The 25293-nt window shown below is 46.6% G+C and overlaps 1 protein-coding gene across 1 annotated transcript in view; it reads left to right on the top strand.

Annotated features, from left to right (window-relative positions):
• Window positions 1-25293, top strand: part of LOC107123819 (zinc finger protein 850-like) — a 399053-nt gene that overhangs the window by 310705 nt on the left and 63055 nt on the right. The window contains exon 6 of the mRNA XM_015427160.1: window positions 18000-19134. Within this exon, the coding sequence (XP_015282646.1) occupies window positions 18000-19134 (1135 nt within the window). The remainder of the gene's footprint in view (window positions 1-17999; window positions 19135-25293) is intronic.

A 25293-nucleotide genomic window follows, 5' to 3' on the forward strand; every position in this document is an offset into this window, starting at 1 on the left:
TGACCTCTGTTGAGCCTTGCCCTCATTAGATCAGCATTTCAACATCAAAAACATTTCAGATAATTTATATAAACTATAACTCAATGAAAACACATAAACAAGTATAACACTAAAATCCAGGGAGGAGGCAAATATCAGTTATTGGGGATGTGCCAAACAGAACAGAAAAGTCTTCACCACTGGCGGAAGACAACGATAGAGGTAGACAAACGAATCTCACAGGGGTGGGAATTAAGAACATAAGAGAGGCCATGTCGGGTCAGGCCAGTGGCCCATCCAGTCCAACACTCTGTGTCACACAGTGGCCAAAACGCAGGGGCCATCAGGAGGTCCACAAGTGGGGGCAGGACACTAGAAGCCCTCCCACTGTTGCTCCCTTAAGCTCTGAAGAATACAATCCCAAAGGTTTGATGCCACAACCCAAAAGGCTCTTCTTGGGTTGCCGTGTGCCTAGCCGCGGATGGCAGGGGCACCCAAAGCAGGGCCTCCGAAGATGGGGCAGAGTGGATGGATAGGTTCATGTTTACACAATTTATACACCACTTTTCTGCCTCCATAAGGGCCACTGAAGTGGCTACAAAATTGCAGAACAAAATCACATTCTTAAAATCCATTAAAACCGACAAAGACACATCATCAAAACCAGAACTAAAATATACGAACATAAAAATGATTAAAACACTGGGCAAGGAGGTCTCCTCCATGGGAGATTTCTAGAAAAGGTTGGGATACCGGTGAAGTTCAGACTGCCCTTCCTTCCTCAAAAGAACAGCTCCACAAATTTCCTGGGTGAAATGGTCTCACCTGCTCCTTCCGCTTCTTCCCCTCTGCCTGCTTCAGGAGGAAACCTTCTGCCAGGGCCACCGCCTGGGAACAGGTCTCTGGCCGGCCTTCTCGAACCCAGCTCTGGATCTCTGACGGCAGGATCGCCAGGAACTGCTCCAGGGTCACCAGGTCCAGGATTTGGTTTTTCGTGCGTTGTTCTGGTTTCAGCCACAGATGGCAAAGAGCATGGAGTCGGTTGCAAACCTCACGGGGCCCTTCGACCTCCTGATAGAGGAACTGTCGGAAGTGCAGGCGCAGCGTGTCAGAGCGGACGGTGTCCTCTCCCGGAATTGTCTGCATGCTTCTTTCCCAGAATCCCCTGTTTTTTCTATCCTGGACACCGTCAGGCTCTTGGGCTGCTTCGGGGCAAGTGGATTCTTTCTCTTCTGTTTTCAGCCCCTGTTCCAGGGCGGCTTCCAGCAGGGCCCAACAGTCCCCTCCCGCTTTCGACATATTCTCTCTTGATCAAGCTAGGGCACAAGGACACACGAGGCTGCTTTACACTGAATCAGAACACCAAAGTCAGTCTTGTCTACTTGGACCAGCAGTGGCTTCACAAGGTCTCAGGCTAAGGACTTTCATATTGACTACAACCTGTTCCTTACTGGAGATGCTGGGGATTGAACCTGGGACCTCCTGCATGCTAAGCGGATGCTCTACCACTAAGCCATGGCACCTCCCCAGGTGAGAGCACCTAAGTCCAGCTGAACCAACAAGTTACTCCCCAACTGAGAATTCAAAGTGGGTGATTCTAGCTTGCAGACAGGTTACCTCCCTAACACAAAATGAAGGCAGACATTTTAGAACATCAGAAGAGCCCTGCTGAATACAACCAGTGGCCCATCTAGTCCAGCCTCCTGTCTCACACAGTGGCCAACCAGTTCCTCTGGAGGGCCAACAACAGGGCAGAGAGGCCGAGGCCTTCATAAGAGCACAAGAAGAGCCCTGCTGGATCAGACCAGTGGTCCATCTAGTCTAGCATCCTGTCTCACACAGTAGCCAATCAGTTTCTCTGGATGGCCAACAACAGGGCAGAGAGGCCGAGGCCTTCATAAGAACATAAGAAGAGCCCTGCTGGACCAGACCTATGGTCCATCTAGTACAGCATACTGTCTCACACAGTGGTCAACCAGTTCCTCTGGAGGGCCAACAACAGGGCAGAGAGCCCGAGGCCTTCATAAGAAGAGCCCTGCTGGATCAGACCAGTGGTCCATCTAGTCCAGCATCCTGTCTCATACAGTGGCCAACCAGTTCCTCTGGAGGGCCAATAAACAGGGTACAGAGACTGAGGCCTTCCCCGGACACAGCACTACCCTTCAGAGGTAGACTGCCTCTGAATATGGAGGGTCCCTTTAGTCTCTGTGTCTAGTAGCCGTAGATGGACCTCTCCTCCACAAATCTAATTCTCTCTTGAACCCATTTTAAGATCCCAAAATCAAAACATAAACTTGAGAGGAGTGTCTCTCTCTTATTTTATCCTGCCCTTGCAAACAGCTCAGGGGCTCTTTTACAGTTGTCTTCTACCTGTGATGTTGTTACAACTGCTCAGCAAGGGAGAGAGAGACTCACCTAACACATTTCACGAAGATCATTTCACAGGGTAGCCATGTTGGTCTGCAGTACAGCAGATGCGTGTTCACACAGACTGAATAATGCACTTTCAGTCCACCTCCAATGCACTTCAGTGATCATATGCACGTGGATTTTGCCATTTCACCCAGTAAAATCCAGTTGTAGAGTGCATTGACAGTGGACTGAAAGTGCATTTTTTTCCAGCATGTGTGAAAGCAGATTCGAGTCAGTGTTGCCCTATAACGTACTACAAGACTCAAATCTAAAGGCTCATGGCTGAGGGAGGATTGGAACCTGGACCTCCCCTGCACTGGCCTGCCTTTAACCTGTTTTCAGTCTCTATGCATTCCTTTGAATCCTTTCACAGCAGGTTCCCTAACAACCCCCTCCTCAGAAGACCCCAGCCAGAGCCCCTCTCACCCACTGTCCCCTCTAAGCTGAGTTAGTGTGAGCTGGCTCACAGTTTTTTAGCCTCTGGCTCACACATTTTTGGTCTCAGCTCAGGAGGGATGGCTCCAGAGCAAGCTAATTTATGCAGCAGGCAAATCGTTGGCTCCCAACTTTAATGCCAGTGGCTCACAAAGTAGAACTTTCGCTCACAAGACTCCACAGCTTAGAGGGAACATTGCGTCTCACCCCCGTCTGCTTCTTTGCAGCACAAAAGTCAGTCAGTTTGAATCGGATCCTCTGCTGTCTAAATTCAAAGGTCGCCTATGCCGTATCCTGCCTCATTGCAGAAAAGGAGATAAACCACTTGGGTTGTTGCCAGCTCTAGCTTATGATATATCTGGGGTTTTGGGAGGTGGAGCCTGAGGAGGGTGAGGTTTGGGCGGGGGAGGGACTTCACTGGAGTGTAATGCCACCAAGTCCATCTTCCAAAGCGGGCATTTCCCCCCCAGGTGAACTCACTTGGAGATCAGTTATAATCCCAGGTCTCCAGCTACCATCTGGAGGTTGGCAACCTTAAACCACCAGTTTGGGTGCTGCAGAGAAACAGCCCAAATGGGTCATTTTTGGAGGCCTTCTCCCTTTGGGGAAATTTGAGGAGAGTGCAATAATCCCCTCCCAGCAGAAGCCCTCTCCCCTTGTTTCTGTTTATTGGCTGGGCCTGAAGACTCCACACACACACACACACACGTTTTTAACTACCTTTACTGCATTTTCATCCCCGGCCCCCGAATTAATTTGCAACTCACCAGATCCTCTCTGGGAAAATCTTGTCTCTCCTCCCCCCCTTGGGAAGACGGAGGGGGTAGCCGAGCAGAAAGATGCCTCTCTAGCAATCCCAAAATTGTTTATTTTAACTCTTAACCGGGATGCTGCAGTAGGTGGAGAAGCTAAGCATGGGGGTTTTCTCCCTGCTGCAACCGAGACAGGGTTGCCACCTCCGGTCCAGAAGATTCCTGGAGCTTTGGGGGCAGTGCCTGTTGAGGGGGGAACCTGGGAAGGGATTTCCCCTCGAATCCTCCTTTCTAAATCTCCAAAGCAAGAAACAGTAACGCCCTATGAAGAGCAGCAGTGTGTGTGTGTGTGTATACACACACACACACACACACACATATACACACACACACACACACACACACATATAACACACACACACATACATATATATATATATACACACACACACACACATATATATATATAATCATTGTTTTCAACAGACAAAACAAAAGCAGACAAAAAATAAATAGAGCAATAGTTTAATATACGGGACAGCAAGAACTCTCCAGAATCATAAAAACAAATACAAGATAAATTAGAAACACAGTGTGGTAGTTGTAAAGCAGATATGTACAAACTGTCAATATTTCAGACCAGCTTACAATGTTTTTAACTGCGAAGAGCAGGCATTCCCGGAACGACATAACTACTCAGTGCTCATATACATCAGGCAAGTCAAAAGTAAATAAGATCATGATAAAATTTGTTTTTGGGGAGAACATTTTTATTTAGATAAGAAATTATTGGGAACCAAAGGGCAATAAACTTCTCTTGATAAACTTCTTAAAACTGATAGACAACTTAAAAACTGATAAATCACCAGGCCCAGATGGCATACATCCGTGAGTTCTGAAAGAACTCAGATGTGAACTTGTGGATCTCCTTACAAAAATATGTAATCTTTCCTTAAAATCTGCCTCCATTCCTGAGGACTGGAAGGTAGCTAATGTCACTCCCATCTTTAAAAAGGGTTCCAGAGGAGATCCGGGAAATTACAGGCCAGTCAGTCTGACGTCGATACCGGATTAATTGGTAGAAACCATTTGTGACGACCCCTTATCTGGGGAGGTCTGGTTTCCCTTTAAAAGTGTTCTTTATGTTTGGTTCTACTGGGTATATCCGGCTGCCACCAGGAAATTTTAAAGGATTTCCAAACCTTTAGGCTTTTACTCTTACTATAACTGGGTAGGTAGGTAGAGTTTAAGGCTTTCAGGGAACTAATGTGGTCTTGAGGAAGTATTTCTTTCAGAGTTAGTATACTTAAATAAAAGAGGATTTATTGAAATAATTCATAAATAAAAGGGTAGAACAATGTAACCGGTAAGGTGAATAATTTCAACAATTGCTTGGTGTCTCACATAAGATCTACTCCCCTTTCTGACAGGGACCTTTCAGGTAACTTTGTAACTCTTTACCTAAAGGTCATATACGTTTCTTGATTCACTCCAGTCTGTCACTCAGACGGTCATATAACTTTAGTTCTCATAAACTTTACTTTACTGTTTCCTATACATTCAACTTCAGTTTATAACTGTTTTAACACAGAACTGCTTGTCACTTTCCTTCATATACAGAACTTAACTCTCATATCATACACAAGACTGCTTTTCTTCTCAGACCTGAGAACTAACTCCTAACCAACTGTCTTCATCAACTGTCCCAACTGTAACTTTCACTCCAGACAGACATACATATTCATCCACTCAGAAACACTTCCAAAACCCCTCCCCCTCTCTGTCAATCACCAATCACACCACACTTGTCTCTTCAACCACTCTAGTCTATCACCAATCATGCAACCAAACTTTTAAAGAGACACACACGTATATAAAACAAGGAATCATTACACCATTATTAAGGAAAGAATTATTAGGCACATAGATGAACAAAACCAATTGAGGCAGATTCAGCATGGGTTCTGTAAGGGAAGATCTTGTCTCACTAACCTGTTAGTGTTCTTTGAGGGGGTGAACAAACATGTGGATAAGGGGGATCCAGTAGATATTGTTTACCTTGACTTCCAGAAAGCTTTTGATAAAGTTCCTCATCAAAGGCTCCTAAGTAAGCTCAAAAATCATGGGATAAAAGGACAAGTCCTTTTATGGATCAAAAACTGGCTAATTAATAGAAAACAGAGAGTGAGTATAAATGGGCAGTTCTCCCAGTGGAGGGGTGTAAGCAGTGGGGTACCACAGGGATCAGTACTTGGTCCACTGCTTTTTAACTTGTTCATTAATGATTTGGAGTTGGGAGTAAGCAGTGAAGTGGCTAAATTTGCAGATGATACGAAGTTGTTCAGGGTGGTGAAAACCAGTGAGGATTGTGAGGCACTCCAAAGGGATCTGTCAAAGATGGGCAAGTGGGCGTCAACATGGCAAATGGGGTTCAATGTGGCCAAGTGCAAGGTGATGCACATTGGAGCCAAAAATCCTAAATATAAATACACATTGATGGGGTCTGAACTGGCAGAGACTGATCAAGAGAGAGATCTTGGAGTTGTAGTAGATAACTCACTGAAAATGTCGAGACAGTGTGTGACTGCAATAAAGAAGGCCAATGCTATGCTGGGGATTATTAGGAAGGGTATTGTAAACAGATCAGCCAATATCATAATGCCGCTATATAAATCAATGGTGCGACCTCATTTTCCCTATGAGGAAAGGTTAAAGTGCTTGGGGCTCTTTAGCTTGGAGAAACGACGACTGAGGGGTGATATGATTGAGGTTTATAAGATTATGCATGGGATAGAGCAGGTAGAGAAAGAGGTACTTTTCTCCCTTTCTCACAATACAAGAACTTGTGGGCACTCCATGAAATTGCTGAGCGGTCGGGTTAGAACGGATAAAAGGAAGTACTTCTTCACCCAAAGAGTGATTAACACATGGAATTCACTGCCACAGGAAGTGGTGACGGCTACAAGCATGGACAGCTTCAAAAGGCATATGGATAAGCATATGGAGCAGAGGTCCATCAGTGGCTATTAGCCACAAGGTATAGATAGGGACTCTGGGGCCAGTGATGCTCTGTCTTCTTGGTGCTTGGGGAGGGGGTCAACAGTGGGAGGGCTTCTAATGTCCTGGCCCCACTGGTGGACCTCCTGAATGGCACCTGGTATTTCTGGCCACTGTATGGGCCTTTGGCCTGATCCAACATTGGTGTCTCTTATGTTCTCATTAATTTCCTAACCTGTAGCTGGCAACCCTAGCTTAAATAATAGAGGTATTTAAAATGAGATTTATCAATAGTGATCAGCTGTTTGAAGTGGTCAGTTGGGGAATATATCCCCCTCCTTTTTGCTTTTCAAAATATGGTAACCTTACCCAATCAGGGTGATTTTTTAAGAAATATATTTCCTTTTACCCCATCCCATTAAAACAGGCCCAGTAAAGCCTGACTCTTTGCTGTGGGCTGTCGTAATTTATTTGATGTTGGGTAACAACATTTATCTGCCGTTTCCTCCTCAGATGTTCTGTTTGCATTTTCTCTCCCGGGCTTCTTGAACAGAGATGCTCTCCAAGGGTTAAAGAGAGAGACGTGCGGTCCTAGAGAGGCATGGGGGGGTTTCAACATGGGAGGAGCTATTTCCTGTCCCCTTCCAAGCCCCATTTCCGGGGTGTTTTCCGGAATGGCTGGGAGGGAGTCAGAGGAGCTCCAAGAGGGTTGCAGAAGTTAGACCCTCAGAACTCATCTCCCCCAAGTAGTCTTGGTCTCTCAGTTGTCGCTGGACTCATATCTAGTTGGTGAGCTCTTACGGTCTTTGCAGGGGGAAGGGGGGGGGAAGAAGGGGTGTTGCAATGCAAGAGAGAAAGAAGGGGGGTGCAGGAAGAGGTGTGAGAGAAGACTTCCCGTGTATAAGGGAGGCACCCTGGGCTCTTTGTGCAGAGCCGCGAGGTCCCTGCAGTGGGTTTGAGAGCAAGACCCGAACCCAGCACCTTGGACAGGGCTCAGGGGTTGCAGGTTCTAGGGCAGTGATGGCGAACCTTTTAGAGACCGAGTGCCCAAACTGTGACCCAAAACCCACTTATGTATCGCAAAGTGCCAACACGGCAATTTAACCTGAATACTGAGGTTTTACTTTAGAAAAAACAACTCATACATTAACTTAAGATGATCCAAACAAAGTAAGGAAAGCAATCCCAAATGCTTTCATTTACTTAAAATTATTTGGCAGAGAATTCGACACTTTAATGATGGTCTGGGCCTGGCTGGGGCGATGGCACGCGTGCCCACAGAGAGGGCTCTGAGTGCCACCTCTGGCACCCGTGCCATAGGTTTGCCACCACTGTTCTAGGGGCACCTTTAGGAAGCAGAGACAATGGAAGGAAGGAGGGAAGTGGTGGGGGACTGTGGGTGAGGTTCGTGTGTGTGTGGGAAGCAGATAAAGGAGGGGGTAGGGCTGGTGGGGACATTTGGGCAGGAGAAGGATGGAGGAGATGCAGAAAAGGGCAAACAGGTGGGGGTGGCAGAGGGTGAGATTTCTTAGACAGAGGATGGATGTGGCAGGAGAGGTGCCGAAGCCACTGATAGGCCTCTCCTCCATGGATCTGTCTAATCCCCTTTTAAATCCTGTCTCTGCCTGTGGCCATCACTACATCCTGTGGCAGCAAATGCCACGTTTTAATAACTTGCTGTGTAAAAATAGATTTACTTTTGTGTGTCCTGAATCTACTGCCCATCAGGCTTGTTGGATGCCCTCCAATTCTTGTATTTTGGGAGGGGGAGGAAAAGTCCTCTTTGTCATAGGTCTCTACCCTGTGCATAGTTTTATAATCCTCTATCACATCCATCCCCTTACTTTTCTCTTAACAACTGAAAAGTCCCAGAGTCTTCAGCCTTTCGTCATAGGGAAGGGTAATCACTCCTTGCCCTCTTATGTACTTTTCCCAGCTCTCTGGTGTCCTTCTTGAGGTACAGTGACCAGGAATGCACACAGTATTCCAAATGAGGCTGCACCATAGATCTATACAGGAGCAATATAATAGCAGTCATTTTATTTTCAAGCCCTTTCCTTGCGACAACAAAGAACAAATATTGCACAAGACTAAAAGGGATTTTCTGAAGCCAAATCTCTTAATGAGCAGCCTGGTCTCTTTCCTGAGTTAATGGTAAAGGGAAAGACTCATTTCTGGCTCCTAACACACCTGTAAGCAAAAACTAAATAGTGGTTGTTTGGGTTTATATCAGATCACAGTTAGCATTGACCAAACAGATATGGGCAAAGGAACAAAGTTTACTGACTCCCGAAACTAGCAAACAAGACAATGTAATTGGATTCCACTATCACAGGCCACATGTCCCCAAATATGGGAAATTTAAGTCTATAAGGTCTGCGACTCAGCCATACACTTCGGGTCAGGTTCTTCCATGAAACCTCCTCCTGCCTTTAAGGAAAGAGCACACACTGATAAGCATTTGCAACTATGATCTACTTCCTCACTCTTAATCGCTCCCTTTTTGTCTCATTATGGCCCATGGTCCCTGTGAAGAAATGAATTTTTTCTTTGGAGGTCTGAACTGAGTAAAACCTTCACCACAAGGTTCAAAAAGTTTTTATGTGGGCAGAGAACGGGCAGGAGGGGGGAAGTCAGTTCAGTCGCTTTCCAGCTTCACCTCAGCCACTTTTTTAGGAAGGCTAGTCAGTCTAGCTATAGACAATGGGATGGTCCAGTTCTCCTCCCCAAGCAGAGAGCAGAGGTTTGGAGTGTGACAACGCCTTAACTGGGGAGGTCTGGTTTCTCTTTAAAAGTGTTCTTTATGTTTTGTTTTACTGTGTATATCCGGCTGCCACCAGGAAATTTAAGGCTTTCCAAACCTTTATATTATATTATTTCTATCACTGGGTAGGTAGGTCGGGTAAGAGCTTTCGAGGTACTAATGTGGTCCTGGGAAGTATTTCTTTCAGAGCTGGTATCTTAATAAAAGTAGATTTATTGATATAATTCATAAATAACAGGATAGTACTCTGTATCTAGGAATGGGTAAATACTGAACAATTCCAACTGGTTTTTCACACACTTTTCTCTCACACTGTCAGGGATTTTGGCATGTAACTTTGTAACACTTTTTTCTTTAGGCCATATATGTTTACTGTTTCTTTTTATCCTGTTACTCAGACTTTTTATTTTTCTCTTTAACTTTACTTTATTCTTTCATATACATTCAACTCTTCTTCATACACAGAACTAATTCCTATACCATCCACAAGACAGCTTCCCTCTCCAACTTCAGAACTAACTTAACAACTGTCTTTATCAACTGTCTCCTCTGTAACTGTCACTCTTGACAGAGATACATTTTCATCCACTCAGAAACACTTCCAAACCCCTCCCCCTCTCTGTCAACCACCAATCACACCACATTTCTCTCTTCAAGCACTCTAGTCTATCACACAGCCATGCAACCAAACTTTTAAGGAGACATACACACATATAAAACAAGGAATCATTACATGGAGAAATTAAGTGCAAGAACAACTTCAGGAAGACTCCAGGAAAAACTTCTTTGAGTCAGCCTGACCTGGTCAGGGGGAGGAGAAAGAGAGATGATAAGACTCCTAGGAGCAAGGGGGAAGGTCTCTTTTGTGTAGATTCCATCGACGCCGACAGAACTCTTAACTGAGGTCTGTGGGAGGCAGCCATTGTGGTGTGCTGGGCGGTACTCCTGAAAGACTTGAAGGTACTACCGGTAGTGGAAATCATGTAAAACATCTAACTTTCTAAGCTAAGAAGAAGAAGAGATTGGATTTATACTTCACCCTTCACTCAGTCTCAGAGCAGCTTACAAACTCCTTTCCCTTCCCCTCCCCACAACAGACACCTTGTGAGGTAGGTGGGGCTGAGGGAGCTCTTTCCAGAACTGTCCTTGAGAAAACAGCTCTGACCAGGGGTCATTTCGTAGAAAAAGAGCTAGGGGGACTCATTAACATAACTCATTAGCATATGCCACACCCCCTGACATCACCGGAAGTGTGTCCTCCCCACAGCCGGCGGCGACCTCCAGCGGGCACCAGCAGGGAGCTCCAGGCCCCGCCCTCCCACACCTCACCTGGGGGGATGGCGTCCCCCCGCGTCCCCCCCCCAAATGACCCCTGGCTCTGACAGAACTATGGCTTGCCCAAGGTCATCCAGCAGCTGCAAGTGGAAGAGTGAGGAATCGAACCCGGTTCTCCCAGATTAGTCCGTGCACTTAACCACTACACCAAACTGGCTCTCTAAGGAGTCTGCCTGATATTTAACATCTGCTAGGGCATGCATAGAAGGAGGGGCAGAGGAATCGTGTTTTACCCTTTTCTTTGGGATTCCTTACTCAGTCTGGTGCTGTGCTGGAAGTATCACAGAATCATAGAGTTGGAAGGGGCCATACAGGCCATCTAGTCCAACCCCCGGCTCAGTGCAGAATCATAGAATCACAGAGTTGGAAGAGGCCATACAGGCCATCAACCCCTTGCTCATTGCAGGATCAGCCTAGAGTATCCCTGACAAGTGTTTGTCCAGCCACTGCTTAAAGACTGCCTGTGAGGGGGAGCTCACCATCTCCCTAGGCAGCTGATTCTACTGTTGCACAACTCTTACTATAAAAAAGTTTTCCCGAATATCCAGCTGGTACCTTCCCATCCTTAATTTTAACCCAGTATTCCGAGTCCTAGCCTGTGCTGCCAACAGGAACAGCTCCCTGCCCTCTTCTAAGTGACAGGCCTTCAAATACTTAAAGAGAGCCATCATGTTCCCTCCCCCCAGCCTCCTCTTCTCCAGACTAAACATTCCCAAGCCCCTCAGCATTTCCTCACAGGGCTTGGTCTCCAGGCCCCCGATCATCGTTCTCAGTCTCCTCTGCACCCGCTCCATTCTGTCCGCATCCTTTTTGAAGTGAGGCCTCCAGAACTGTACACTATCTTCTGGTATGTTCACTGCTCCTCTCAATCTATTGTCATCTGCAGATTTAATGAGTAGCCCCTCCACATCCTCATCCAGATCATTTATAAAAATATTGAAAAGTACTGGGCCTAGAACCGAGCCCTGTAGCACCTCACTGAACACCTCACTCCTTTCAGATGAAATGCCATTGACAACTACTCTCTGAGTGCGGTTCTTCAACCAGTTCCCTCTCCACCTAACTGTCCTACGGTCCAGTCCACAGTCCTTTAGTTTACCCATCAGAACATCATGGGGGACCCTGTCAAAAGCTTTACTGAAATCCAGGTCAACAACATCAACAGCATTCCTTTGATCCAGTAAGCTTGTCACTCTATCAAAGAAGGGAATGAGGTTGGTCTGGCAGAACCTGTTGGGGACAAATCCGTGCTGACTCCCCTGGATCACCAAGCTGGACTTTAGATGCTCACAGATTGTTCCCTTTAAAATCTGCTCCCGTACCTTCCCTGGGACAGAGGTCAGGCTGACTGGCCTGTAGGTTCCTGGGCCATCCCTCCTCCCTTTTTCCAAAGCTGGGATAACATCTGCCCTCCTCCAGTCTTGTGGCACGTCTCCCATCCTCCCAAGAGGTTTGGAAGACGATGGACAAAGGTTCTGCAAGCTCTCTAGAAAGTAGATCAGCCTAGTAGGATTGGTCTAGAGCATCCATGACAATGTTTGTCCAGCTGCTGCTTAAAGACTTAAAGTGAGTCGGAGTCACCTCTAGAGGCACACAAGGCAACTGTCCCCATGGTAACCAGGTGATGGGAGACAGAGGGGCAAGGCTTCAGAACGTGGAAGGGAAGCCGGGAGTCCTGGTCCTCCAGTGGACAATTCCAACAAAGGCCAGGTGGTGGCAGCATTGATCAGAGAGAGAGAGAGAGAGAGAGAGGGAGGCCTCCTCTTTGCACTCCTGCATTCCTTTTCCCTTTCCCCTTCTCTCTCTTTTATTCATGAGCATCACATCAGGGACATGCCCAGAACCCCACAGCTCTCTCATGGATTAGCCATACCGGAGACATGATTGGGCACCTCAGTCATTAAAGATCTTAGTCATTGTAGGATTAAGAATTAAATCGATAGTTTAAGTGTTTTGATTGCTAGCTGCTGGCTGCCTTTAAAATTCGCCCTTCTGTTCTGCCTTCAGTTTGTCCCTTTATACTTAATAAAAGTGAACCCTTTTCAATTTTCCTTTGGGGAAATACTGCACCAATCTGCGATCTGTGCATACAGTGGCTCAGGTGCCAAGAGGACCAGAGTTGGGTGTACATATGTGCATGACCACATAGACATTGCTCCCTCCATGTCTCAGGATAACCAAAGATGGATGATACTTGACTAGGGATGGGCACAAACTGAACCATGAAGCAAAATTTGTCACGAATTTTGCCCTGTTTGTGGTTTGCAAACTGAAGTCTACCTTCAGGGTCTACTGTCACAAACTCCCACAAACTTTTAAAGGGGTACATGGCATTTCGTGGACAGGGCAAAAAGCAAGGGTATAAAGGGTGTCCGAGTCTCCTTAAACTTCTGCTTTCTGCTCCCCGCCGCCCAGCTGTTTGGGGCTTTAATGTGCAGTCCGACTGCACAAGAAACCCCGAAAAACAGCTGAGCAGCAGGGAACAGGCTGCTCCTTGCTGCTCAGCTGTTTTTTTGGGGCTTTCTGCAAACCCTGTTGTGTGGTCCCTTTCAACAGGGTTTGCTGCGAACCACGAACCAGTTCGTTTTGCCAGCGAACTTTATGGTTTTGTTTGTTGTTTGGCCATGAACCAACACGAACTGCATTTTTCCGATTTGTATGCATTCCTATTCTTGACCCCATGCTGTACTACACCCTTCCCCATTATTTGCCCGCTGTGTATTTCTGGAGGGACAGTCAACCTAGCTTGGAATGGCTGAATGTGTGGGTACAAAGAAGAAGCATAACTTTGTGTTTGTGTTTTTCCTAATCACAAGGACCTCTGATTGCAAAACCTGATCGCATATCCTGGCTAGAAGAAGAGGAAGAACTGTTTCTCCGGATCTCTAAAGAAGAGGAGAGATCGGCAGGTAGCTGCTAAGATACCTGCTTGCTTTTCCTTCCAGGGGCTGGTGGATCCCTGTGGCCTTGTTTATCCTCTCCACATTTTACTCCCACCCACCCGCATGGAGCAGTGTTGTGAAGGGTGACATGCATGCACTATGCCAATATGAAATCCATCCTCTTGCAGAGGAAGTCTTGGCCTTCCCGGTATATTTTAAAACTTATTCAGGATTCCTCTCCTCCAGTTAACATTTGACTGCCTGTTCCCTGGAGCACCAAGTGGAGACACTGGTTCAACACCCCAAGGGTTCGCAGCTGACCCTCCTGTGGAGTCGGGGGAAATCACAGATCCACCGGGGGGGGGGGGCAGCCAGGCTGTGCTAGAGCTAACGCAGATGAAGCCCAGACCCCAGGTGAAAATCTGGCTCTTGAGGGGAGGGTGAGCTGCTTCTCCCACCCTCCTTCTTTCTCTCCATTCCCAGACAGCAGCGAAGAGACTCCCTGGATGCCTTCTTCAGCCTCACCTCCGTGTGGTGAAGGGAAAAGAGCCGCCATGCAGCCAGCTCAGGTACGCATTGGGGGGGGACCAGTGGGGAGATGTGTAGGGGAGGGCAGGCCTGCTTCCTTTTCTGTTGCAAGGCTCAGAGCCTCGGGCTCCTTCCTCTGGCTTCTGGCGCTGAGCCTCGGGGAGGCAGGAAACTGGTGGCCCCCCTTCTAGGATGGGGGGGGTTCAGAGAAGCCCACGCAGCAACTGTGAAACTAGACTGGACCACGGACTTCCCAAGAAGCACTTTTTGGTCCTTTCACACATTTACATCTCTGGCCTCTTCCCCACAGCTCTGGTAACCTCCCTCCACGGGAAAAGCCGCTCTGGCCCCAAGATGCCCCCAAGGAAGATGGGGGGGAAGGAGAGTGTCCTCACAAGTCTCTTCTCCCGCCTTCTTTGTGTTGCTCCGCCAGTCTTAATTGACCACCTCTGTTTCCGGCTTTCCCCCCTGCATGGACCAGTTTTCTGATGATGTAAAGAAATGCTTCCTCCTTCTTGCAGGTTGGGGTGTCCTTTGAAGAGGTGGCCGTGTATTTCAGCCCGGGGGAGTGGGCCCTGCTGCGCCCAGCCCAGAGAGCTCTCTACAAGGAAGTCATGCTGGAGAACTTTGGGAACGTGGCCTCTCTCGGTGAGGATCTTTTTTGTTCTTTGCTGAATGAGTTCTTATTGTTGTGAGGGGTGACTGTAAGGTGGTCGGGGAGTCTGCCCTGGTCCCGATGGCTGGTCTCAGCCACCTTCCACGACCTTTCCTCTGATGCAGGGAGGGGTTCTGAGGGGCCGAGGGATGTTTGGTGTGGAGAAGGTGGGGCGGTCTAAAGGAGAGGCTTCCTGCTTGAGCCTTTCCTTAACCTGGGCTGAGATGTGGCTGAGGAGAAGACTCGGCTGGCTTCTCTGCCACTTTACTTCATTTTCAGCTGGCGTTTCCCTCCCAGCTGGGCAGGGAGCAGGCGCAGAAATGCCAGTGCCAGATTGGTGGTTCTTGCCCCATACTGTACTCCACCCCATCCCTGTGACTTGCCTATTGTGTATATCTGGAGGGAGAGTCTACCTGGCATGGAATGAACATAAGAACATAAGAGACGCCAATGTTGGATCAGGCCAAAGGCCCATCCAGTCCAACACTCTGTGTCACACAGTGGCCAGAAATACCAGGTGCCATCAGGAGGTCCACCAGTGGGGCCAGGACATTAGAAGCCCTCCCACTGTTGACCCCCCCCCAAGCACTAAGAAGACAGAGCATCACTTGCCCCAGAGTCCCTATCTATACCTTGTGGCTAATAGCCACTGATGGACCTCTGCTCTGTATGCTTATCTAATTCCCTTTTGAAGCCGTCCATGCTTGTAGCCGCCACCACTTCCTGTGGTGAATGGCTGAATTGATGGGCAGGCACATTAAGTTATAATTTTGTGTCTTTTTTCCTGATCAAAAGGACCTCCAATCGCCAAACCTGATCTCATATCCTGGCTGGAAGAAGAGGAAGAACTGTTTCTTGTGATCGCTGATGAAGAGGAGAGATTGACAGGTAGCTGCTTTCATGGGATGGTGTGTTCCCGCCATTTCCTTACCAAGGGCTGGTGGGTTTCCCTGGCCTCCTTGATCCTCACAGTTTGAGTTTCTCCTCCAAAGAGCTTGGCTGAGTTGTGAATGCTAAAATACCGTGTTTCCCCAAAAATAAGACAGTGTCTTATATTAATTTTTGCTCCCAAAGATGCACTAGGTCTTATTTTTAGGGGATGTCTTATTAAGAAGAATACGGTATTGTCCTGGCTTGTCCTGGCAGCGGTGCAGGCTCTCTGATTAAAAGAGACCTCGCACTTCCTGTGTGCTCAGGGGGGCCTTATTATCAGGGAGGTCTTATTTTCGGGGGATTCCTTATATTTCAGCGAGAGGCAAAACTGTAAGTAGGTCTTATTTTTGGGGGATGTCTTACTTTCGGGGAAACACGGTAGTCCCTGTAGATCTTGAACCTATGAAAATAGGCGACTTCCTTCTACCAACTCAGATCGCTTTTACACCAAGTCCAGCTCAGTACTGCCCAGTCTGAGAGGCCTGGGTGTTTCCCGGCCCTTTTTCACTCGAGATCCCTTTAACTGACGACGGCTGGCCTTGATCCTGGGTTGCTGTCCCTGCAATGCAAAGCATGTGCTTTTCCCACAGAGATGTGGCCCAAAGCAGCTCCCATGTGAACACATTCCCCTCCACACACACACACACAGAGAAGAGCACTCTAAGTATTCTGAAGTCTCTGGCAAATACATTGTGCCAGGATAGAATCCAGCCTCTTCCAGAGGAAATCCTGGCCGTCCCCGTGTATTTTAAACCCTACCCAGAATTTTCAAACTTCCGATTGACAGTGATTGCACGTTGTCGGGAGCAGTCAGACAGGAAGCTGATGTGCAGGAGGGGTCTTAGCAGGGAGCGGGGCTCCGTTGGAGCACCGGATGAGGAACAGATGAGCCCCTGGCTCTTGTGGGAGGCAGGAGTGCTTCTCCCTTCAGCGTTGGTGCGAGACTGACAGCCGCCCCTCTTTGTGCATCTCACAGTGAATTTCTCATTCCCTTTTTGACTGTAAACTTGATCCTTTAGTTTTTTTCCATTCCAGGTTTTTTCCCATCTCTGTTTGCTAAAGGGGACGTAGGGTTGCTGGGTCTGAAGCCTTCCTTTATCATACTGGAAGAAAGGAGAGAGGACGGTGGGGTAGCCTTCCGAGGATGGGTCGTTCCAGCCCTGTTGGGAAAAAGTGTTTTACAAGTGTTGTACAAGTTTTACAAGTGTTGTAAAAATTTTACAAGTGTTTTTTTAACAAGTTTTTTACAAGTGTTTTTAACAAGTATTTACAAAAGTTTTACAAGTGTTGTAAAATGACCCTGCAGGCCTATTTTTGCCACTGGGAATGAGGGATTTATGCTGCTTCAATGGTCTCAAGAGGCTAGACCTCAGCAAGGAGTTCCCCTGCATCCAGCCTTTGTCCCACTCCAGTCCTCTTTCTTGTTTCTCACATCTACCACCCTAGGCCTCTAAGAGGCTCACAGTCTGCTTGCCTGAAACAGATTCTCCTTTATAGTATCAGAATCTCCCCTTTACAGCTGCCAAGGTGGAGATAGGAGAAAGTTCTTGGAACTCAAGTTGTTAGAGAGATTCTCCACACTGTAGGAGCCAGAGAAGGAGGCTTTGTTCAAGTGCAGAGACCAAAATGACAACAGTTTCAGAAATAGGACTGTTTATTATACAGAGTGTAGCATGAAATGGAGGCACAAAGAACAAACCATTGAACTCCACAAGACTAACTCATCTGAGCATAAGAAAATCCAATACGTAAGAACACACCCTGTCTCCCCACACTTCTTTAATGTATAAAGACAGAGGCCACATTAAATTATTGGTTCCAGATCAGCTGTTCAGATTAAAATCACCCCAGTTACCTTATTCATCATCATGCAAAGTCATCACCACACACGGTTTTTCTTTCTTTCTTCAGTTTAAAATTACCCCAGTTTTTTATTCATCACCACACAAGGTCATCATCACAAATGGTTTTTCTTTCTTTCAGCAGGAGTAGTGTCGGAATCAGCAGATGAAGTGTCTGAGCACCTTGAGATACAGAAAGTGGATGCATATTCAGACGTGAAAGACAAACTTGAGTATAGTGATACACTGAGGAACGAGGAGGAAAAGCATCCATATGAAGGGAGAAATACTTCTAGTCTTCTACAGGGCAGTGACTCTCTACCACAAAAAATATACATAGGAAAGAACAGGAATATGTGTATTGCAAGTGGGGAAATTGTTAATATTCAATGGAACTCCGATGATGAATGGAAAATTTATAAATGCCTGGAGTGTGGGGAAAGCTTTAGTCAGAGTGCAAACCTTGCTTCCCACAAAATAATTCACACAGGGGACAAACCATATAAATGTACTGAGTGTGGGAAAAGCTTCAGTCTGAAGAAGATCCTCACTGTCCATCAAAGAATTCACACGGGGGAGAAGCCATATAGATGCCTGGAATGTGGGAAAAGCTTCAGGGTGAGTGGAAACCTTACTGTCCATCAAAGAATTCACAGAGGGGAGAAACCATATAAATGCCTGGAGTGTGGGAAAAGCTTCACTCAGAGTGGAAAACTTACTTCCCATCAAAGAACTCACACAGGGGAGAAACCATATAAGTGTATGGAGTGTGGGAAAAGCTTCACACAAGCTGGGAATCTTCATGTCCATGAAAGAATTCATGGATTGGAGAAACCACATAAAAGCCTAGAGTGTGGGAGAAGCTTCACTCTATGCGGAAACCTTACTTCCCATCAAAAAACTCACACATGGGAAAAATCATATGAATGCCTGGAGTGTGGGAAAAGCTTCAGGGAGAGTCGGAGCCTTAGTTCCCATCAAAGAATTCACACAGGAGAGAAACCATATAAGTGCCTGGAGTGTGGGATAAGCTTCAGTGTGAGGAAGAACCTTATTGGCCATCAAAGAATTCACACAGGTGAGAAACCATATAAATGTATGGAGTGCGGAAAAAGCTTTAATTTGAGGAAGAGCCTTACAGGTCATCAAAGAATTCACACAGAGGAGAAGCCGTATAGATGCCTGCTATGTGGAAAAGGCTTCAAGGTGAGTGGAAACCTTACTTCCCATCAAAGAATTCACACAGGTGAGAAACCATATAAATGTATGGAGTGTGGGAAAAGCTTCAATCTGAGGAAGAGCCTTACTGGCCACCAAAGAATTCACACGGGGGAGAAGCCGTATAAATGCCTGCAATGTGGAAAAAGCTTCAGTCTGAGAGGAAACCTTGCTTCCCATCAAAGAACTCACACAGGTGAGAAACCATATAAATGTATGGAGTGTGGGAAAAGCTTCAGTCTGAGGAACAGTTTTACTCGCCATCAAAGAATTCATACGGGGGAGAAGCCGTATAGCTGCCTGCAATGTGGAAAAAGCTTTAGTCTGAGGGCCAGCCTTACTAACCATCAAACAGTTCATACAGGGGAGAAGCCGTATAGATGCCTGCAATGTGGAAAAATCTTCAGTCGGAGTGGAAGCCTTACTTGCCATCAAAGAATTCATACAGGGGAGAAACCATATAAATGCCTGGAGTGTGGGAAAAGCTTCAGTCAGAGGGGAAAACTTACTTCTCATCAAAGGATTCACACAGGGGAGAAGCCATATAAATGCCTGGAGTGTGGGAAAAGCTTCAGGGTGAGTGGAAGCCTTACTTCCCATGAAAGAATTCATACAGGGGAGAAACGATATAAATGCCTGCAGTGTACGAAAAGTTTCAGTCGGAGTCACCACCTTATTTCCCATCAAAGAATTCACACGGGAAAAACCGTGTAGACCCCTATAGAGTAGAAAAAACTTCATTCAAGGTGGAGACCTTCTTGTCCATCAAACAATTCATAGAGGGGAGAAACCACATAAATCCCTGGACTATGAAAAAGGCTTCTCTAAGTGTACACTCCTTGCTTCCTGTCAAAGCATTTACTCAGGGGTGAAGCGATATAAATGCCTGGAGCGTGGAAAAAACTTAGGACTGAGGGGAAACCTTACTTATATTCTGTAAGGCTTCAGAAATTAACAGCCAGAGTTTGAGAACCTGCAATCCACAGCCTAGCTACCCTGCCGGCCTCCATGGTTCCGTGGGGGAAGGGGAACTCGTGCCACTCTGCAAGGCCCAGATTGCCCAGTGAACAAGCTAGAGTCCTTTGCACCTACAGCAACACCCACCAACCAGCAAGGGTTCCTGCTGACATCCCTCTGAGCGACAGAAAGGGGTGTAGCTAAACCCCCCTTCCTGTTCAGTGCTAGAGGACAGGGTTGAAACCACCCGAAAGACCTGTGATTTCTGTGATACTCCTTTGCACCCCACAGTTGAGGCACATAGGGTTTCCAGCCTCCGAAGTGGGGCCTGGAGTCCTTTTGGAATTACACCTGAACTCCAGACCAGATGGCAGACCCTAAGGTATCCCATTCCCCAAGACAGAACTGGCAAGAAAGAATGTTTGCAAACTCACAAGAAACAAAGTCTGGTTCTGGGTTTTCATGGCAAATTCTTTTCTTCATCCTAAACTTTAGATGCTTCCAGAGTGTTGGACTAGATGGGCCATTGGCCTGATGCCACATGGCTTCTCTTATGTTCTTAACTAGAATGACTTTTTTCTCTCTGTCCTCTATCAAAATTGCCATGTAAGGGTCTCACCAGACTGGTGGCCTTCAGTCAGAGAAGATCTTACCTTGGGTGAATGTATCTTGTGTGCCGGGCTTCCGATTTTGTGTAACGTTCTGCCAATCCATTGAAAACCTGATTTGCTTTCATCTTAAGAGAACTGTCATTCTTACATATTTAGATAAGGTTGAGAAATGTTACTAGACCTAATTTTTATTACATACATTTCCCCTGTACTTGTAGGATTCATCTGCTCCTGTTTATAGTGATCAACTTCTTTCCTTAAAAAAAAAAAAAAGATTGATACTTTAGTTTCAATAAAATAGTTAACTTCAAGAAATTCTCTGTTTGTTCTGCTGGCCCAAGATCTCCCATATGGGCTCCACTGTTTGGCCAAATGTCTAACATCTGATGAATAAGATTTCATTGTTCTGTGAGAGATACGTCTCTCTCAGAGAGTTTGTCTTCAACAGACCTAATGGGGATTCTGCAGCTGATTTCAGCTAATGAGGCTTGAACTGTGCCAGAGCTGGGCTTGGTGTAGATCCCTAGTTCAGCTGCTAACTGAATAATTCATCCCAATGACTTCAACACTGGATAGGGCAATGAACATTTCTTGGGCAAAACCTAAACCCCCTTGCTTACATCTGTGCCCGCCGTGCCTGCCTACAGAGCTGTGGCAAAAGTCAGGCAGGGCTGCCAAGGCCCACCATGCCCCCACCCCATGATCCAAATGTGTGTTTTGTAAGTTTAGATTTTTACACACCTATGTGCACCGATACAGGATACATCTGATAAAGTGGTTCACAAAAACTTCAGATCATCCTAAATCTTTAGTAAATCAATTGGTAAGAAATCTATTAAAGTTTTACTCCTGTACCTTTAGTTCACACAAAAGCAGAGGCAAACTGGTAATGTTATGGTACTAGATGAGAAGTACCTACCTTGCGAATGTGGCGCTCTGGGATCACTTTGTGTTACGTAAGATCTCGAATGGTACTTTAATGTCTCAGTCAGAGAAACAATTAGAAGATTTCATAGCTGTATGGTACGCTGTGACAGAATATCTGAAGGAACGTAAGGCTATTCCTAAAAACAAGTATTACAAAGACTGGCTCTTCGTCTGAATTTGTATAAAGAGTTAAACTTCTGTGCGACTGTCCTTTGTGTTAATAGACTGCATATAATGTGGGAATTGTAACATTGCCGAATACTGTGATGATAAGGTTGTCCAGATTCCTTTTATGTTTATTATGTTAAAATGTTATGTTATAGTTGAATTTATACTGTTTATCCTAAAATAATAAAAAAAAAAATACTTAACAAAAGAGAAGTCGTATTGGGATCACTGAGATTGATTTAAGTAATATTTTCTCCTTCCTTCCTTCCTGTTCGGTGTAGAGCTAGTTTGGTGTAGTGTCCAAAGCATGCCTAGAAAACTAGCATGCCTGGGGAAAGGCGAAGCTGAAGCTCTTCTCCCTAACATCTAGTTATCTATATGCAGAAGGGTTTGTTTTGTTTTATTTTGTTACTGGGGCAGCAGACTGAGTAGAGTGGGGGGGCGGCAGCGGAGGCAGGACTAGCAGCGCACGGAAGTCTCCCTGTTGAACCTTCACTTGCAGGACAGCAAAACCCAGAGAAGTGCAGCCATGGCAACCGGGCATGAGCACCATGCTGGGCTCAGCCACGGACGTGACCCCCTGGTCGGGTCTGTACATGCAGCCCAATGGGAGGGGGGCTTCACCCAGAACACTCTTTGAGGTAGAGGATGGGGCCCTCCAAACTGCATTCACTCAAGCTTTGACCCTGCAAGGGAATGAGTCAAAGGGTCACCTGGCAGGCCGATCCACTATGTAGAGGGGGGCAGTTCCCGGGCCCCCAAACCACCAATGAGCTCTGTCCTCTGACAACGGGTGTGTGTGGGGGAGAGACTGGAAAAAGACTGAGCCCCCCCCCCCCGAAGTTCTTTTCCCATTGCATGACAGGGGCCATGGTGCCGTGAGGCCATGGCTTGTGACACCCCCACATGAATGCAATGCTGGGCTTGAGTGCGGGAGGCGCTGGGCAGCACCTAACCGCAACTGAGGAGAACAGGGAGCAGGTTTAGGTTCCTCAGCCTTGCTTATCCGTCCATGCATGGTTGCCCCTTTGGGTCAAGTCTCCAGAGATGGAGTAACTCCTAGGGTCCTGAACAGTGTTCCCTCTAAGCTGAGTTAGTGTGAGCCAGCTCACAGTTTTTTAGCCTCCGGCTCACACATTTTTGTCTCAGCTCAGGAAGGAGGGCTCCAGAGCAAACTAGTTTATGCAGCAGCCAAATCACTTGTTCACAACTTTAATTCCAGTCGCTCACAAAGTGGAATTTTTGCTCACAAGACTCCACAGAGGGAGCATTGGTCCTGAAATGGGAGATCCTTAGATCTCACCGTCAGTTCTTTCTCTCTGCCTTTGCCTTCCTGCCAGGGGAGTTGTCCAGGCTGACCCTGCCTTGGTGAGGTAACGTAACCAAATTGTACCTGGGTTTGGTCTCAGAAACTCTCCAAATAGCTCTCACAGAATAAAGAAGACGAAAGCTTTATTGAAGAAATTCAACAAAAAGGCTTAAACACAAGGCATCCAGTTCAGTGGCAGTAAAAAACCAAGACAGCGAACTAGCTTCCTTTTTGTTGTTGTTGTTGTTGTTCAGTCACACAGTTGAGTCTGACTCTTTGCAACCCCACGGAGGACCCACAGTGGCTGAAATCATTCTCCTCTCCTCCTCCTGCCCTCTGGCTCTGCTTGCTGTGCTACATTCCCGCAACAGGGATTTTTGACACAGGAAAGCATCCCATAACTTGCTTCCCTGCCTGCAATCTGAAATGAAGCTGTCTTGAGTCATAAGAACATAAGAGACGCCAATGTTGCATCAGGCCAAAAGCCCATCCAATCCAACACTCTGTGTCACACAGTGGCCAGAAATACCAGGTGCCATCAGGGGGTCCAGCAGTGGGGCCAGGACTCCAGAAGCCCTCCCACTGTTGACCCCCCACCCCCAGCACCAAGAAGACAGAGCATCACTTGCCCCAGTGTCCCTATCTATACCTTGTGGCTAATAGCCACCGATGGACCTCTGCTCCATATGCTTATCTAATGAATCCACCTTTGGGGAAAGGGGGCTTAAATAACACTGCAAATCAAATGAGAAGAGGAGGAGGAGGAGGAGGAGATTGGATTTATACCCCGCCCTTCACTACCCAAAGGAGTCTCAGAGCAGCTTACAATCTCATTTCCCTTCCCCTCCCCACAGCAGACATCCCGTGAGGTAGGTGGTTCTGAGAGCTCTTTCGAGACTACTCTTGAGAGATAGATCTTGGCATTGTAGAACCTGACATTACTGGAGAAACGTCAGGTTCTACAATGCTAGGACCATGGCCATACAACCCGGAAAATCCACAGCAACTAAAGTAGTGTAAGGCTTAAGGTAAAGGTAAAGGTTCCCTTGCTCGAAAGCCAGTCGAGTCCGACTCTAGGGTTGCGGTGCTCATCTCCGTTTCAAAGCCGAAGAGCCAGCGCTGTCTGAAGACATTTCCGTGGTCATGTGGCTGGCATGACTAAACACCAAGGCGCACGGAACGCTGTGACCTTCCCACTGAAGTGGTCCCTATTTATCTACTTGCAATTTCTTGCTTTCGAACTGCTAGGTTGGCAGGAGCTGGAACTAGAGACAGGAGCTCACCCCGTCTTGCGGCACCCGGGTCTCGAACTGCTGAACTACTGACCTTCCACAGCCTGCAGTTCAGCGTCTTAACCACTTGAGCCACCGCAGCTCCTAGTGTAAGGCTTAGAGATTGCTTAAAAAGCTAACATATTATGATAGTAAGCACGGCATTTAGATTTGTATGTATGTATGAGGTAGGTTAAAAGATAAAGATAAAATATTACAGGTATAACTCATATATGTGTGTATGTCTGTTTGTCATGTTTTTTTTGAAAACAAAAATTTCTAAAAAAAAAGTTAATAAAAATCAAATTTGCATCTCTTTCAATAAAAACTTGTGTGTAATATTTGTTCATGCCTTGCAACTCTCAAACAAATGATGTTTATTCTATGTGGCTCTTATGTTAGGCAAGTTTGGCCACCCCTGTTTCAGACCCACCATAGCCACCCACCTGAATCCAACTCCCCACAACAGGCACCTTGTGAGGTAGGCGGTGCTGAGAAATCTGACAAAACTGTGACTGGCCCAAGGTCACCCAGCAGGGTTCCTGTGGAGGATATTAGAGGATATTAGAGTCCCCCACTCTTAACCACTAAACCACGCTGGTTCTCCCCACAACAGGCACCTTGCAGGGAATTCACATATACCTCCACCCCACACCCCCAGCGACCCCTGTTCCATGGCCAGAAGATGGCAAAAAAACCTACAGGATCCCTGGCCAAACTGGCCTGGAGAAAAATTGCTTCTGGACCCCAAAGAGGATTTCTTGGAGTTAACTATTTTACTGAAACGAATGACTCTTTTGAAAAGAAGAAGAAAGAACTTGATCGATACAAACAGGTGCAAATTAATCCAACAAGTGCAGGAAAAATGCATGCAATATCAGCTCTAGTAACATTTCTCAAACTTAGCTAAATATTGCAAGCATCACAGTTCTCCAAGATGAAAGCAAATCAGGTTTCTTCTCTCATTACCAATGCCTGCTATTGTCATTTGGCCCCTGAAATCACTTAACCCTTCAAGACATAAGGGACAGATGGACTCACATTCTAGCTGTATCTGAAGAAGTGAGCAGTGATTCATAAAAGCTCATGTCCTACCACAAATTTTGTTAGTCAAGGTGCTACTGGACTCTTGCTCCTTTCCACTAATAAAGATTGTGAGCTGTGCTGTTTTCTTTTTTTTTCATGTCAGAACAGGAGAGGGGTATCTCTCCAAGTGAAATAATGTGTTGATTTCAGACTGGGCAAAATCCACTCAATGCTAGTGATAATAATGAAACAGTTTAAAAAGCGGGGAAGGGGGTGTTAATGCGAGGAAAGGC

Source organism: Gekko japonicus, unplaced genomic scaffold, assembly GCF_001447785.1.
Source record: "Gekko japonicus isolate JY-2015 unplaced genomic scaffold, Gekko_japonicus_V1.1 scaffold712, whole genome shotgun sequence".
In the NCBI taxonomy this organism is placed as follows: Eukaryota; Metazoa; Chordata; class Lepidosauria; order Squamata; family Gekkonidae; genus Gekko; species Gekko japonicus.